At 37.3% G+C, this 17,301-nt stretch overlaps 1 protein-coding gene across 1 annotated transcript in view; it reads right to left on the minus strand.

Annotated features, from left to right (window-relative positions):
- The window catches only part of LOC108517204 (receptor-type tyrosine-protein phosphatase delta-like), a 497,564-nt gene that overhangs the window by 158,450 nt on the left and 321,813 nt on the right, over nt 1-17,301 (minus strand). The window contains 2 exon segments of the mRNA XM_017854985.1: nt 1,160-1,369; nt 6,679-6,769. Of these exon segments, the coding sequence (XP_017710474.1) occupies nt 1,160-1,369; nt 6,679-6,769 (301 nt within the window).

Raw genomic sequence — 17,301 nt, forward strand, 5'->3', positions numbered from 1 at the left:
TTCATTCCCTTGATGTTCTGCCTTAAAACCTTCAACTAGAAAGAGAAAGCATATCTGTACATTAAAATTCCAGGAAGGCCATCACTTTGTTTTCAAATGACATTCTGAGCACAAAGGTAAACCAGGCAGAGAGGCTGGCTTTGTGTTTTGATTTTCCATGGGATAATTCTTTCAGTCACTCGGAGAGAGGCCCCATTGTATACCCTAACACCTGATGTGGAGAAATCTTTGATACATCATGAGCTGCTTCTATTCAGGAAATGACTGGCTCAGAGTTACCACACCTGTCATATATAGATGCCGATTAGATAAATGAAGTTTAGAATATGTATATTACATGTTCATGTGACCTGCCACTTCAAAATTCACCCCCTTCCTATGTACAATATCTCTCCCCCTTTTTTTTTTTAAATATTCAAAGCAACTGAAACATAAAATGACATATAAGCAAGATGGATTACATAACAGAAGAAAACTCATTATTTAGAATACCTTACGAATTCTCTCTTTTACTAAATTATTTTATAACTTTCTCAGCTGTTCACTGATAAAGTCACTCATAAATTTCTAGAATTAAAGAAGCTGTTGTATTTCCCTCTTTCTAGATAGACCTTCCTCATGAATCTGGGTATAGGCACGGTAGTCTCACTTGGCAAATGCAGGACAATACATACAATCACCCCCAAAGCCAATATTTTTAGAAATATGCCATGTTGAATGGCTGAGCTTGTGAGTTCCCATTGCAATCACAGGGGCTAATGTCAATCAGGTATTATGCAAGATGAGAGCAGTCTCCTTTTCTTGACAGCAGTCATTTTGAAAGGATGAGGGAAGGAGATTGTGAACAATGCTGGTTCTAACACCATAATATTTGTGTTACATCAAAAGGTATCAGGAACCATGTCCTATTGATCTGGAACTTCACAAAGTAGAGGGCCATGTAAATTTCCTTCATCAGAGACACAGTCTCATTTGTAATTCAGTCTTGAGGAGTATATTCAGCAATGTCCAAAGAGTCGGCGGCCTGTTATTACACTTAAGTTAATAACAGTTCATGAGAAATAGAGGATGGATATACCTACAAATCCCTAAATAACCACATTCCAGTGAAAATGTATAAGCATACCATAGGAAAGAGATGCCATCATAATTAACTTACAGACTCTGCATGTTCCATTACTGCTAACACAAAGAAGACATATTCTTGACCACTTTGGAGTTGCTTGTTTGTAAATCCACCATAATGCTTGTCATCCCCCAGGGTGAACTCAGTGGGAAGGACATCAAAGTGAGCGGCAATATATGGCTTTAATTCAACTTCTCTCCCATAACGGATGCTTCTGCGCTTCCTAGATATCTCCTTAAGCAGCTTAAGGAAAAAAGGGGGAAACAGAAAAAGAACTGTAAATAATAACCCAACTTATTGATAATTTAATGAGAGAAATTAATTCAGCGCTGGGAACAACCCAAATGCAATTTGTTCACATTTCATATAGCACGTCAGCGTCACTAAATCTCAGTTCTCTCAATATTTCAAATGCTTCTCTTCCTGTTAAGGTAAGATACTGGACTGCTATTACAAGGTCTAGGCTATAAACACAGGGCAATTAGATACTTTACTGTAGCTCATTTCATTTCCTACACTAATGAAATTCTCTCAAAGGACAATAGTGCATCATAACTTGTCTAAGGAAAAAAGTCAGCTTGATTCATAAAAGCCTTGCCTTGCAGGAGATTTATTAAACAAGTAGTAACCTCAGACAAAGACATCTAAATCTTTAAATATAGCCGCATTTTAGAAGAGGTTAGTGCCATTTTAGATTGTTTTTAGTAATTAGATAATTCATACGATACAAATTCCCTCAAATCAGCAGAAGCAGAATCCAACAAACAATTTTCAATATACACATATTAAATAGACATTGTTACTCATTTACCAATTTCTGGCTTGACTTAGCTCCCTGGGTAGGCAACTGGGGTGCACTTCCTTTTACTTTATCATGGAGTCAACTTTTTCTAGAATCGACCTCTCTTGGGAGTGTGTATATCTTGCCAGATAATATAGGCAAGGTAGATGAAAATTAATTTTAGTACTACCTTGAAGAAAACACACATGCACATGTATATACAGATCCTTCATGTATTTCTAAAGAAAAGAGGTAGAATTTATTTTTGGATAATCTATTGTTTTTCATTGACTCCTTTATTACAAGAAAATCATACTAACAGTGGTTATGAACACTGATTTCAAAGTTACCTTGACATAAATTAAAACTGGTATTTCACAGGGTTTAACAAAGGAAAGATCTATATTAGTCTGGGATGCCTATTGATGTAAGCAGCAATCTTTTTGCCAGTTTCTCAGAAATAATTTTTTATTTTATTTATTTTAATATCTATGTATTAATAGAAAAGTCTACGTATTTGAGGACAAACCGGAAAAAGGAATGAACCCTGTCTTCACCTTGATAAACAAAATTAAGATACGGAAACGGTGCAGCAAAACTAATTACTATTCCTGTTTTTGTAAATAGAAATGATCTAGTGAAAACCAAAGTAGTGATCTCTACTTAGTAGAATGAGAGCCTGGCATGATCAAGGCTAGGCTTCTGTGATAAAATGGCTTCAGACTGTTTATAGGATAAACACTGAATCCTTTTGTTAGGAATCTGATGGTACGTTATAGTCCCTTCTACACTGGGAGTAGTAAATGTGTTCAGCTGGTTCAAAATTGTATCCTAAAATGTTAAAACTGGTCTTTCAGTTATAGGAAAATTTTGTCGACATTATTTTCAATAATATTTAATTTATAACGTGCTAAAATTTTCTGTTACTTTGAGTTTACTGATGCAATTAAAATTACATGAAACGTGAGCTGTTTTAGGAAAACCACGGTAGATTGGGCATCACTCGATTAGCAAATTTGGACCATCCCATAATAAAGTCAGCTATGCTGATCAATTATGCACCAACTGGCCAGTGAAAACACAAGGCTAGAAAGTTAGCACTGTCTTTCAATCTTGTTGTCAAATTTAGCTTTACTTATAAAAATGATAATTATAACAATAATAGTTTTCATTTATTAAGCAATTACTGAGTGCCAGACACTGTTCTAGGGATCCTAAACATGCATCAGCTCCAATTTACTCCTCATAATAACCCTATAAGCATGGCTACTATAATCCTCAATTTATAAATGAAGAAACTGGGGCACAATAGAAAGTCTCAATATATAATTAGACTCAGTGAAATAAAATGAAACTCCATGCTAGAGATTTTTTCAACGATAATTTAATTTACTTAATTATTACACAGTATCATAAGGAAATACAATGTTTAAGTTCTGATACTCTAAATTGTTCTAACTCTGTGTATTTATACATATAATTTTTATGTATCTGCTTACATCAAGACAGATGAATGTGTTATTTCCTTTATCTTGATTCTTTTCATATGCTAATTAAAAAATCTAATGCCAAATATTTAATGCAATATTATAATTGAAGTGTCATTACACAGGTTATTGTTGATATGTAGTAAAGGATAGTAGCCTATTACACTAAGAAGGAAAATGCACTGCAGATGTGCCGAACAGCTTTTGAAGTTGGGTAATCAAAACATTTATCACCAGTTGTTTATGTGACTGTGTCCCCTCTTCTACTTCACTGATCAAACCCTACCTTGATTTTATTCATATTGCAGATGCAGTTAATAGTCATAATTCATACATATCATTGTCATTCCCACAATCACTTTCTGCTAGGATTTCTTTAGAAGACTCATAGGAAGTAATTCAGAATAAAATATTTGAGCTTTTGGGTATTCTTAGATCCAGTGCCATCATTCATTAAAGTCAAACCTGGAACATCACTCTGCCCCTTTAGGTTGCTCTAATCTCTGTAGGGTGCTTCCTGTGTCACAGGTCAAATGGTTCAAATGGGCTCAGATGACACCAAAGTTAGCCAGCATGTTACAGTTACAACCACAAATGACCACATTATTTTACGACAAGCCTTTGAAGTACAATGCAATGAAAAACTCATGATATATTACATGACCTGCTCTGAATTAAATATCACTAACATTTTGGGAGTCATTCTGCTCCAAATTCATTTTGACTATCAATGTCTGCTCTGCCCAGTTTGACCTTGACAATAGGAGTTTCAGTTTATAAATTTATCATGTGGAGAGCATCCCGGTAACAAAGGATAAATGAACTCAGAAGATAATTTTGAGAGTAATACTGTTTGGAAAGCCTCTTTCAATTTTTTATGGGCCTAGATATGAGGCATATGTGTGGAAATTCCCTTAGGCCACTATTCTATTCAATGATATGGTTCCAACAATTTGAATTATAGGCCTTTCTGAAAAATTACTTGATCAAATACATTTAAGAGAGGAACACTGCTTTGTCAAACCTGGCAGTACCAAGCTATAGATAAAATTACTACAATGCTTTTATTATCCATGGTAGAAAAAAAAAAAAGCAAAAAACTGTCTGTAGGGATCAAAAACTGGATGAGTAAGCATAAAGTGAGGCCATAGCCTGCTTTCATTTGTTCCCCTCCACAATGGTTACAAGATTATTGAGGTAATTCCAGAAGATATATCAAGGACTTTACTTCTTTATCAGAAATAATTTTCATTTTCCAGTCAATGCATATCTTATTTCTTCCCCCATTAATTCTACAATGTGGTCTCAATTATATCAGTAAGAAAAGTGGGAAACAACCCATCCCAACCCCAAAATTTTGAATTAATAAAATGTTCTTTATCAAACTATTATACAGATTAATGCACCACAACTTGGATGATTAAAATGACCCTTTGTTATGGGAATCAGCAGCAGAGACCCATAGAATTTAATTGCAAGAAAGTTCAAAGTCATATAGCCCTACACTTTAATCCATTAGTGTTGCTGTGCATTTTGGAGGTTAAAACGTGGCCATAAAAGAGAATCACTTTCTATTACTTACTACCAAATGGCTTTACTTCTAAGGAAAGCTTATTATTTAAAAGTATCTGATGTCATTTTGGCTTGGCTCTCAAAGTCTTGAAAACTTTTTTTTAATAGATAGAACAATTCATAGATTCTATAAGTTGCCTTTGCATTTTAAATCCCATTCCAACTTAAACAGAATGATGACACTTCTGTAATTCAGCTGCGAACCAATTAAAATAGTAAAGAATATATCAAGATTAACTGATTAGTCAGTTGCAAGTAAAATCATGTTTGGCTTCAAAATGCTTAGAAAAGACCAGCTGATCATTCTGCATTTTCAGTTAAAGGATTACTATTTTCTCAATATCGCAGAATAATGATTTTGTTCCTTTACCATCAACACAAAACAATTAAATTAATAACATATCTAAATTACTTGATGACATTATTGAAATAATGTCTCATTTTACACAGCCCCAATGATCATCTAATCACTAGTGACAGAAAAGCATAGGCCTAACCTTGAACTCATCTCCTCATCTGAACTTGATCAAATTTAATTCAGATAAATGAAGCCAGTGATAACATAAATCCCACTTCTAGAGATGACATATGTCTGCCAAAGAAAGCTAACAACCTTTCTGGTCAGATCACAGTCTCCTTTGTACAGACATAGATATGAAATAAACATCACCTCTCTGTAATGTAGGTAGGGAATTTATTCTTTTCCTTGCTCTATTTGTACTAATTTGAGGCAGAAGAAGCACCTAGAAATAAAAGGTTGTACTACAAGATGTGGCCTATGCTATAAATAAACCCAATAAATTAAAATCTCATGTTTTCCAAATGGGGGCATTCTGGTTATTTGCCTTATGAACTGATTGAAAACAGCATCATGTTAAAATAACAAAGGCTCTTTCGTATTTTAAAATGTGAATTCTACTCATTAACTTGCTGTGGTCCTCTGGGCATCTAGCTCAACACTTCTGGATTATATTTTCTTATCTAAATAGAAGTATGTAATAATTATGTCTTGTTCTTCATGTTATGCATTACCTTTCAAAAATGTCCTTATACAAGAAGAGTACCAATTATAATGCACCTGCTGTTGCAAGATTTTGGAAATCCACATTATATATTCAGTATTTGTTGTTTCTTGTTCTATATATGTTGCTTTGCTCACAATTTTGTGATTTGTTTTGTTTTCTCTATTGTTAAATGCATTTTTGACTCTGAAAACCTACAGAATATAGAATAAGGCAAACACTTGGTAATCAACAGAATTCTGCGAGAAACTGGTCAAGACCATAGATAGTAGGTCAGATGAACTCTGCTACAAATTGCAATTTGGTGTTTGTAACAGCCTCAGCAACTGTTGCACTAATGAAGGGGACCTTGGGATTTATATCAATGGTGACTAAGTCTTTGCTGACAATTCACTTCACCTCCCACACCTCTGCATCATGTTTTACAAGGGGCAAGGGGCAAAATATTAAGGCCAACAAAGATTAGACAGGTTGTAAGCTTTATTGCAACTTAATGTTTTTTAATTAAAGCCAAAGGATCTTTGTTGGGATCCCCAGGGGTTAGCATGCCCACAGTACTGAACCATCCAACCAGCTAGGTATGGAGAAGCCAGCATCCAGATTAGATCCTGAAAGGCCTCAAAGGGAGGGGGTGGATATGTAGCAAATTAAATAACTAATGAAAGACACAGCCAACAATGACATAGTTACCTCATCTAATTCCATTTCATCTGGACTCTCCCATGGCTTGATAAACTTCCCACGAGATTTCTTCAAAGGCACGATTATTATGTAGTAACCTCTGCACAAGAATGAATACATAAAAGTTAGGTTAGTTCAAAAGAGGAAAATGTGGATATACCCTTACATCTTCCACAGAACAGTGAGGCTGAAGGCAAATTATGGATATGGGGTGACTTGTCCATTTTTTACATCAATGACAAATAACCACCTGTTTGTTCAATTTTAAAAACAACATGGGAAGATGTTTATGTGTGGTTGCAATGATCTTGTATGGTAATATAATCATGGTTGACTGCTCTTTATTAGATATCATAAACAGAGCAGGCACAGTTTGTTAGGGCCCTGGTGCTGGACACATACAAGGCTGGAATATTGCAATCTACCACCATGAGCTGCTGAACCAAATATTTTCTATGACATTAATTTATAAGAAGATGTTTTAAAAGGGGGGTGTATAAGAAAATTCTACTCCTAGCTCACATAAACACCGATTAGTACTGTTGTTTATACAAACCTAAAATGCTTCTTTATTTGAATTAAAATTTTTTAAGTAACAAAAATTAGGTATAATTGCATAGATTAAGACATTAAAAATTCCCTTCTTTTTCTACCCATCAACCTCAAACCTCAAGGTAAGTACCTCAGAAAATTGGAGAAAATCACAACTTAAGGGCCTTCGAAATAGCTATCAATATAATGACATCTATACGAAAAGACAAAAGTCACTGAATCCTTACACTGAGAACGGTCAATTAAAATTTAAGGAATGTATAAAGGCACCCGTCCAGAAATAGGTATGGGTTATTTGTAAAGCTGTTTCGTCACTTCAGTATAGAATACACTCTGCTTTCATATTCCTGTTTAGGGATTCTACTCATACTGATTTTTAGCAGTAACTATACAAGGACTTTGAATATACTGTATAATAACAACATATTAATCACTTTCTACTTCTCAGGTACTATATTAAACGCATAATCTGGTTTTGTCCTCCTATAGAGAAATTCTTTCAGCAAAGCCTAGGTATAGCCTATAAAGCTACGAGGATTGGTCACAGGCAAAAAAGACAGATCTGTAGAGATTAAATCATCGCCAAATTAAACAGATAGTAATGGGACACAAAGCTACATTTATCTTAATGGTGGCAGCGGTCTGTTTCTTTCTCTTATTTACTCTATGTATCATAAAGTATTTTCTAAGGACTCCATACACTTCAGGAGATTTACTGTGAAAATGAACACACACACGGACCCAAACATACCCATATACCTTTAAAAGAGGAGGCCCCCACACAGCACAAAGAAACAAGAGGAAGGACACTCCCACCTGTGTCATACTGAATCACAGAGACCAATCACAGAGACCACAGAGGCCAGGAAGGCCTCTTTCTACTCATCTCAAAGCAAAACCTGTAATAAAGTCAGTAAACTCTCTGTGATTAAAAACTCTGTTTTCATTAAGGGTCTACAGCAGAGCTGTCCGGTATGGTATCCACTGGCCCCTGCACTGCCAATGTGACTAGCCCAAACTGAGAGCCTCTGCAAATGTAAAAGACACATTGCACTTCAAAGACGTAGCATTAAAAGAAAGTGTGAAGTATCTCAGTAATAATTTTTAAAATAATGAAGACATGATAAAATAATAATCTGGATATATTAGGTTAGATAAAGTAAATTATTAAAATTAATTTCACCCACTTTTTATTTTTTCACCATTGCTACTAGAAAACTTAAAATGTTACATGTGGCTTTCATTATATTTCCTGGACGGCACTGCTCTAGAGCGTTCTGGAGAAGAATATGGCACTTGGAGATATGTCTGGCTTAGAGTTTGGGTTGATCTTGGGCTTAGACCCAAAATCTCAGTTATATATTCTGAAATATGTAAGTAAAAAATACCAGGCTGTGATATGGGGGGAAATACACCTAATGTGCTCAGCACAGTGTGTATATAGCAGTAAACAGATGCCAGCTGCTACTGGCTAATACGAACATCACGGTTGGAGAGATGCATCTGAACTATCTTGTTCAGTAAGACTCTATGAAATTCCGTGAGCTGCAGGTTAAAGAACTTGTCAAACTTCTTTTCCCCCTAATCGGGAATTCAAGTCAAACCAGACAATTACACCACAATCCTTTCTCCATGGTGCCCTGAGCAACTAATCAACAGATACACAGGATTACACCACCTAGCCATTCATTTTCTTTACTACAAATAATCATAATGATCAAGGAGGATGAGGAGAAGGCAGAGTTGGAGTGTGTGACAGAGACCAATATCTTTTATTTTATGATCCAGAGTAAGCTTCCCCCTCTTCCTGTCCTCCCACCACCTGAAGGATTTGCCAAACAAGTCCATCATGTTAAATGAGTATGGAGGAGAATGACAGAGCTGCAACTGAGCGTACAAAATCACACTGCAGATGTGCTTGATAAACACACTTGTCAAGGAACCTCTTGCTTTTCACTACCAACTGCTCGAAGTCAGAAGAGCTCTATACATAAAGCAACAATATTGCACATTATCAGAGCGCTACCATTGTCCTCCTTCAGAATCCTGTAAATCAAGGTTAAGCTGATGAGTTTCATTAATTTTTTTCTTCTGCTTTCATACTTTGATTTGCCATTCTTGTACATGAAAAAAAAATCCATTCTTTCTTCGGCAGCACTCCCCAACTACTCATTTTACTTGGGGCTGGGATAAGAATTGAACAGCCTCCCTCACAGCAATTAATTAACGGTACGGCCAGATATCCCTAACCTTTTTTCTCCAGTGATCTCTAAAGCATTCATCTAGGGCAGTCAAAGTGAAGCTTGCTTCAAAGCAGCTCTTGCACATTGAAAGAAATAGGGTAGTGGCAATTTGAAATTCTGTATTATACAAAGCTTCGCCTCAGTCTAAATACACACATTTCAACTGTGCTCTCTGCAACTATGGCTTTGTAAACATCAACTTCCTTGCTTTACCTGCAACTTGTCTCTCCCCTGAGGGTCCTGCTTCCTTTGCAGCCTTCTCATATGGCAGCTGTGGATTTATCCCTCCTCCCCTACCCATGAACCTCAGAGTCAGGGTTTGGGATTTCTTTCCTGGCTTCTCATAGCTTCCTGCAGGTATTTTTCTTCCACCTTCTTGCTTTGGTTGTAACAAACTCCTTCTTTTTTGAAGTTCATGCAGTCCAACTATATTATGATCTTCTCTGGCTGAGTTTTGCCATCTAGTACCTCCCCCAGCATCCCCTTTCTCTCAGGGAAGATTCTTTTGCAGGGTTCACAGCCTTCTTTTTTTCTCCAAACTCTGCCATCATCCTGGGTGATTTCAGCCTTCATAGGTCTGGCCCATGTACCACTGAAGCTCTCAGATTCTTCAATTCTCCCTTTCCAAAGCCCGTCTCCTCTACCCTACCTTAGCTGAAATCTATGCTCGCCATTCTCTCTGCCAGAATCCAGGGAGCTGAACACAACTTGAGAAATAAAGCACAGGGCAGAATAATGCCATAAATTGAGAATCAGCAAACCCAGTTAGGCCTTCAACACGGCCTGGCAATCTTACCACTACCTAGTTTCCCAATAACTTCTCCAATTGCCTACTCCTTCCATCTTCCACAGTAACGTTCTCACTTTCTCCTCTACTTTGAAACCTTGGACATTCAAACCTCCCCATTAGAAGATGGCCTCATCTCTCATATACAGAGAAAATGCAAAGATTCAGACAATTATTCCCTCATCATCTGTCACCAAACTACAAGCCTATCTAGATCCGTAAACAAACCATAACTTTTCTTTTGGTAAAGTAGAAGGGCTGGCCCTACTTTTGAAGGCCATTAACTATCTCTTGAATTGTTTTCCCTCTTCTCACTTTCTTAGGAAGTTTACCATACATTGTACTCCTTCTCTCTCATGTAGCTCAACTTCTCCTTCCTCATTTGATCCCATCCCTTAGCTTTCAACCATGTATAAATATGTGCAATACAGAGAACAAAACAAACCACATCCCACTCTAGTCACCTCTCTCTCTCCCACCCCTGACTGCCAAAATTCTGCAAATAGCTGTGTGTTCCTGCTGCTCCCACTGCCTCCCTTTCGCCTCACTTCCCAGCTGACTAGGCTTTAGCGCCTGCCTCCTCACTCCACCTCACTGCCATTGCCAGGGTGCTCAGTCATCTCCAGGGTGTTATATCAAAAGGGGAGTTTTTGATACTTTTCTGTCCTTCTTGACCTCTTAGCAAACCTTTTAAGATGTTAACACTCTTGATGAAACATTCTGAGCCCTTTCTCTGTGATATTCTTCTGTTATTTCTACATATACCTCTTTCCACACTAACCTTATTTACGTAGCAGAATTTATCATCTGTGGCCCAGCCACAATGGTGACATTCCTCAAGGTTCTGGCCAAGAACTTCTATCCAGACCCTATTTTCATCCTAGATCTCATTCCAGCTCAGGGCATCATTTCTTAGCTAAATGCAAATGATTTCCAGATTCATATCTTTAGCCAAGAATGTTCTTCTGAATTTCATTGGTTTATCCGACTTTAACTTAATGTCTCCATTTGGAGTACAAAAGCACCCAAAATTTACTGTGGTTAAAATAAAATAATATGCCTTGCAAAATAAATCCTCCCTAATATTGCATTACAATCCATTTCAGCGCACAAGCCAGAAACCTAGGTGTTATCATTGACAATCTGCCTTTATTCTCTTCCTCTGTCATACTCAATCTATTGCCAAGTTCTATCACTTCCAAACCCTATCTCCAGTGCATGTGCTTCTCTCCATCTCTACTGCCACTCTTCTGGCCTCATTCCATGTCTTATGCCCAGACTGTGACCTTACTCTCTCAACTCTCTCTATTGACTTTAGCCCCTTCTAGTGCAGCCTCTGAAATTTTCAATTCACAGTACAAAATTTGTTGTGCCATTTCCCATTTTTAAAACATTTCAATGGATCCTCATTTCTCTTAGGATAAAGCCTGAAAGGTATCAGAAGGCCAGCAGGATATTGCCTGAATCCCTCTGACTGTGCCCTCTCAGCTATATATAGCTCGATAGGCTTTCAGTTTCTTGCATTTACCTTGGGCCAGCGGTTCCTAACCTTTTTGGCACCAAGGACTGTTTTTTTTTTTTTTTTTTTTTTTTTTTTGAGGACGGCGTCTCGCGCTGTCGCCCCGGCTGGAGTGGCAGTGGCGCGATCTCGGCTCACTGGCAAGCTCGCTCCCGGAGTCCCGCATTCTCCCGCCTCAGCCTCCGAGTAGCTGGGATCTACGGTGCACCCACCACCACCGCCACCCGGCTATTTTTTTTGTATTTTTCAGTAGAGACGGGGTTTCACCTGTGTTGCCAGGAGAGGTCTCGATTCTCTGACCTCATGATCCACCCGCCTCGCCTCCAAGTGCTGGGCATACAGGGCTTAGCCCCTGCGCCGCCGGGACTGGTTTTATGGAAGAAAATTTTTCCATGGACAGGGCGGAGGTTGGGGGGATGGTTTCAAGATGAAACTGTACTACCTCAGATCATCAGGCATTAGATTCTTATAAGGAGCCAGCAACCTAAATCCCTCATATGTGCAGTTCACAATAGGGTTCATGTTCCTGAGAGATTCTAATGGCACCACTGATCTGACAGGAGGCGGGGCTCGCTCCAGTGGTAATGCTCCCTCCCCACTGCTTATCTCCTGCTGTGTGGTCAGGTACCGAACTGGTCAAGGTTAGGAACTGGTACTCGTCCATGGCCCAGGGGTTGAAGATCCTTGCCTTAGTCCATTCTGTCATTAAACCATTGATCATTCTGTTCCACCTGCCTAGAACTTTGTCATTCCCACCTAGTTAACTGTTCTTTTTCCTTAAATATCTATTAACTGATTATTTTCTAAGTGAAATCTTCCCTGATTTTATTTACACCAATTACCCCCATGATACGGTCTCTGTGGACAATTTTTAATCTATAAATTTTCTCATACAACAAATTTATATATTTATAAACATGTTACTAAAGCAGACATATACATAATACCCCCAAAATTTGCTTAACTTTGCCATTTTACCATGGAATTATTCTTCCACTGCAAAGAAAGTGGGTACAATAGGTGGCTCTCAGGAATTAACATCTCTCCTAAGTCAGGCAGTCAAAAATATTTGGCAGTTCTTCTCCATCAGAATTTTCAACTCTCAGTCTCATCAAGCTTTTTCTCCTTTCTTCAAATCAGCAATGGCATGCCCAAATAGGGTTTCTAGAAAACATAACTGCTTATTGCAAACATTCTTTTCTTTACTGGCCTACTCGTGACCCCTGTTCTAATCTCACAGGACATTAAGGAAGATAAGATGATTCAGATATGAGAAGTGAAATGGGCAGCTAATATGTGCCCTATAAATTCATATCAACCAAATCATATGAGCTGAAAGAACTTGCTTGAAATGAAAAAAAAAATGAAGTAAATTGCTTTTGGAGCTAGCTTTATTTTTGGGTAAAATTAAACTCAACATTCTGCTTTGCCTGTCTGCCTCAAGCCTGGAGTTTAGACTCAAAACAGCTTTTCAACATAGACTTTAACTATTAAAGTAATAGAAAAATAAATAACTTCAGAATCAATATATCTGGAAAGCCCTTGACTACTTATAAAGTAAGCTGTGTTTTCCCAGTCTATTAGATTTAATTAGATAAGTTAAATCTAACCTTCAGAGTTTTAATTATATTAAGTAAAGTTTTACTAATTTCATTTAACATGTTATCATCAAGGGGCTCAGTTCCCCATAATTATATGGGAAGGCAAGCTCTGGTCTTTGTGGCAGTCCCACTTCGAATTCAGTCAGGCTTTTTGTATTAGTCTGTATTCGCATTCTCAAACATGTTAATTAACTGGGAGGTGAAAAATCCATCTAGGAGTTTAATGATGAATGTCATTCCTTGCATAAGCCTCCTGCTTTACCTCTCCTTAAATTCTCATGGTAACCCACTGACTTTATTGCTTCATGACACTAAACACACACTTCCGTGATCTGTACCCAAGCATATATGCCTGGTCACTCCTAGTTCTAAGCTTTCTCTGGGGCAGTCCTGTTTATGTCTACTTCTTTTGGAGTTTTAATCAGTTATCAATTGACCTAAAAAAAAAAAGTTCTATTTTGACCAATAAACTTAGGGTCACAGAGGCAGGGCCTGTGGTTCAGAATGTGGGCTCTGGAGCCAGGCTGCCTGAATTCAAGTGTTTCCCTCTCTGGTTTTGTGTTGTGGGCTGGGGCAAGTCAGTCTATATTGTGTGTTCCTCGGCTATAAAATGAGGGGCACCCTTCCTGCGACGATTACATCAGTTAATGTGTGTAACGTCCTTTGCACAGCACCTAGTTTGCTCTCTGTTCGTATCAACTACTACTAGTATCAGCTGTATGATCTTGGCCAGGACACTTAGTACCATTGGGCCTCATTTTACCCATATGTAAATTAGAGGAAGAATACCGACCTCACAGGGTTTTTTTGAGTCTTAAATGAAACCTAATATCCTCAGTAAATTGCAAAGTACTATACAAATTTAAGCCTTTACTATTTTAACTCACAAACACATGATTAATTACTCTTCATTAAGCTGCTAATAGTGGAACACAAATCTTATGAAGCAACACTGTAAGCCATGCTTCCATAAAATCTTCTTGTATAAAAGAAAAAGTTGAGAACAAATTAGTAAGACCAAAGAAATTTAAAATTTCATAAAATACCCTTATTCTTCATTTCCACTTTTTATAAACATAAAATGGTTGTTATAAAATTAGTTTACACTGAGTACCTTCTGGTAGTTTTTTCTCTTAGTATAATCTATGTTGTGCATTTTTTAAATACCCAGGGTAAAATTCTGGTCTATTAAGTCACAGAAGTTCCCTATGTCATTACAACTTGCTTCTGAACAACAGCAGCACTGCTAGATCTGACTGGCATTCTGTTCCCCAAATCTATTTAAATAGAAGGTTTAAGCACCACAGAATTCCTGATACCAGAATTTGCAGCATCCTTAAGGCTGTTACAAAAGAAATTTAGCCTTTCTGTGAGGGAACTCTCCTAATTTGGCACACAAAAAATATAAAAACCAAGTATGAAAGTAAAGAGATATTAAATTAACTAGAAATCATTAAAGACTTTTGTTTTTAGGTGGTGAGGAATTAAGGAGTAGGGGCCAAGACCTCCTGATTAACTTGGCCAGAAATGAAAGCACGGTTTCTGTTGGTCAACAAAACAGGTGTCAATCACCAAAACTGCACTTTGCTTGAAAACAAATAGGAAGCATTTTTCTGGATAGCTTTCATCTAAATAAAAGTTACCAACCTGCCCACAGTTCTGGAATGAGTTCTGTTTCTTCCTCACATTTTTCTCACAGAATACTGAATAAAAAGCTACAACCTTTCCTAATTTCTAAATTTGCCAACCACTGCAAGTGACACAGCCCGGCACAGAGCTTCTTGTAATACCTGACCGCGCTACATTAACCAATCTAGAAAACAGGAACGGTAACCTTACAATATTATCCCTTTAAGAATTCCACTAAATAGAAATCATCTAAGGCTTTTCACTAAAAGATTTGCTTTTCATTTTCTATTTCTTTGATACTTTTCCCACTCAAGTACTTTCCTGGTTTAGTCTTTCACTCATTTCTTCCCCAAAGTGGCTGTAATATATTTCTGAGAATCTTTAATTCATTTCTAGAAAACAAAAAATGTCCATAATGGTTTGCTTTCTTTTTCTGTTTCATAATGGTCTCATTTCTGTGATGTCAAAGTTTTATACCTTTTTCCTGACTCCTATTTCAAATATAGAAGGGGAAAGTACATAAATAAAACAAAATAAAAAAAAATTGAACAAGCTAAAAAAGAAAAAAAAAACTGACAAAGGTAGAAGACATTCTGCAATATTCGCAACTCCTTCAGAAATTGGAAAATGAAACTAAAGTTTACCACCAATGGACTAAAAGTGCCAATTTCCAGTAACAGCTAACACATTTTATCAAGATAATTTGGTGAACAGCCTCTTAAAGGTCATTTTTTATATAAATAAAAGAAAGTATTGAAAACTAAATTAATAGTAAATGCTGAAGAATATACTATCCTATTTTCCTCTCTCAACTGCTCTTTTCTTGAAGAGACATGCATGATTTTTAATGGAATGAATTTACAGTCTATCTCTTCCCTGTTCTTTCATTATTTGTAACTTTTTCACCTTTCTTATATCTTTCTTATGCTATCAGACTCAGATTAGATGATCACCTTCAGGAGGCCTCCCCTAACACCCAAGTTGGGCTAAAACTTGATATTTATGTTTCCACAATACCTGGCAGTATTCACCCTATTATATTCACATTATCTAGTTTCTGAATCTATTCTCTTACTATCAGGTAGGAGTTAATCTCAGTCATTTTCCTATTCCCAAAAATAGCACTGACAAAACAGCGTGTATAGAATATGTATTTGTTGGATGCCAGCAGGAAAGCCTTAAGAGGCAGACAAGTACAATGTGGCCAAATAACAACTGCTAGTCTTTCTCTTGCCTCTACACCATCAGAGACGCTGTATCCTCTGAGTGAACGGCTGTCTTCCTACTCCTACTCCCATGGCCCAGCTAACTTCCTGTCACTTTTTAAGCCTCAGCTTAAAAAGCCTCAGTTGTCACTTTCTCTAGGATTGCTGAACTAATAAGCCGGAGTTAGGAGCCTCATCTACAGCCTCCCTTATCTATCTAATTTTCTCTATTATAGGACTCTGCTTCAGTGAACTCTTTGCTTGTCCAAATTGTCCAATTAACTATGTTGTATGAGAACAATGAGAAAGAACACACCGTCACTACTGAATCCCTGAAACATTAACATTGACTGCTACCAGGGTGGGTGATCAAGAAGTAACTGATATTTCTATGGACTTGATGGTTTTATAGGTAAATACTTATCCCCAAACTCACTGAGTTGTACACATTAAATATGTACAGCTTCTTACATATCAATTATATTTCAATAAAGTAGTTTTAAAAATTCATAAATATCCTTTATCTGTCAAGATCAATTTTAATAAACATTCATTATGAATACACAAATCAATGAATATAATCCCACTGTCATACTGAAATTTGTTGGGATAAAAATTACACAAATACTCAATTCTCATTTTCAGATTTCTGGATTATAGAAAAAGAAGGGCCGGGCGCCGTGGCTCACGCCTGTAATCCCAGCACTTTGGGAGGCTGAGGTGGGTGGATCATGAGGTCAGGAGATCGAGACCAACCTGGCTAACATGGTGAAATCACGTTTCTACTAAAAATACAAACAAATTAGCCTGGCGTGGTGGTGGACTCCTGCGGTTGCAGCTAGTCCAGAGGCTGAGACAGCAGAATGATGTGAACCCAGGAGGCAGAGCTTGCAGTGAGCAGAGATGGGGCCACTGCACTCCAGACTGGGCGACAGAATGAGATTCCATCTCAACAAAAAAAAAAAGAAAGAAAGAAAGAAAGAAAGAAAGAAAGAAAGAAAGAAAGAAAGAAAGAAAGAAAGGAAGAAAGGAAGAAAGGAAGAAAGGAAGAAAGGAAGAAAGGAAGAAAGGAAGAAAGGAAGAAAGGAAGAAAGGA

This window comes from Rhinopithecus bieti, unplaced genomic scaffold (assembly GCF_001698545.2).
Source record: "Rhinopithecus bieti isolate Rb0 unplaced genomic scaffold, ASM169854v2 scaffold_38735, whole genome shotgun sequence".
Taxonomy (NCBI): domain Eukaryota; kingdom Metazoa; phylum Chordata; class Mammalia; order Primates; family Cercopithecidae; genus Rhinopithecus; species Rhinopithecus bieti.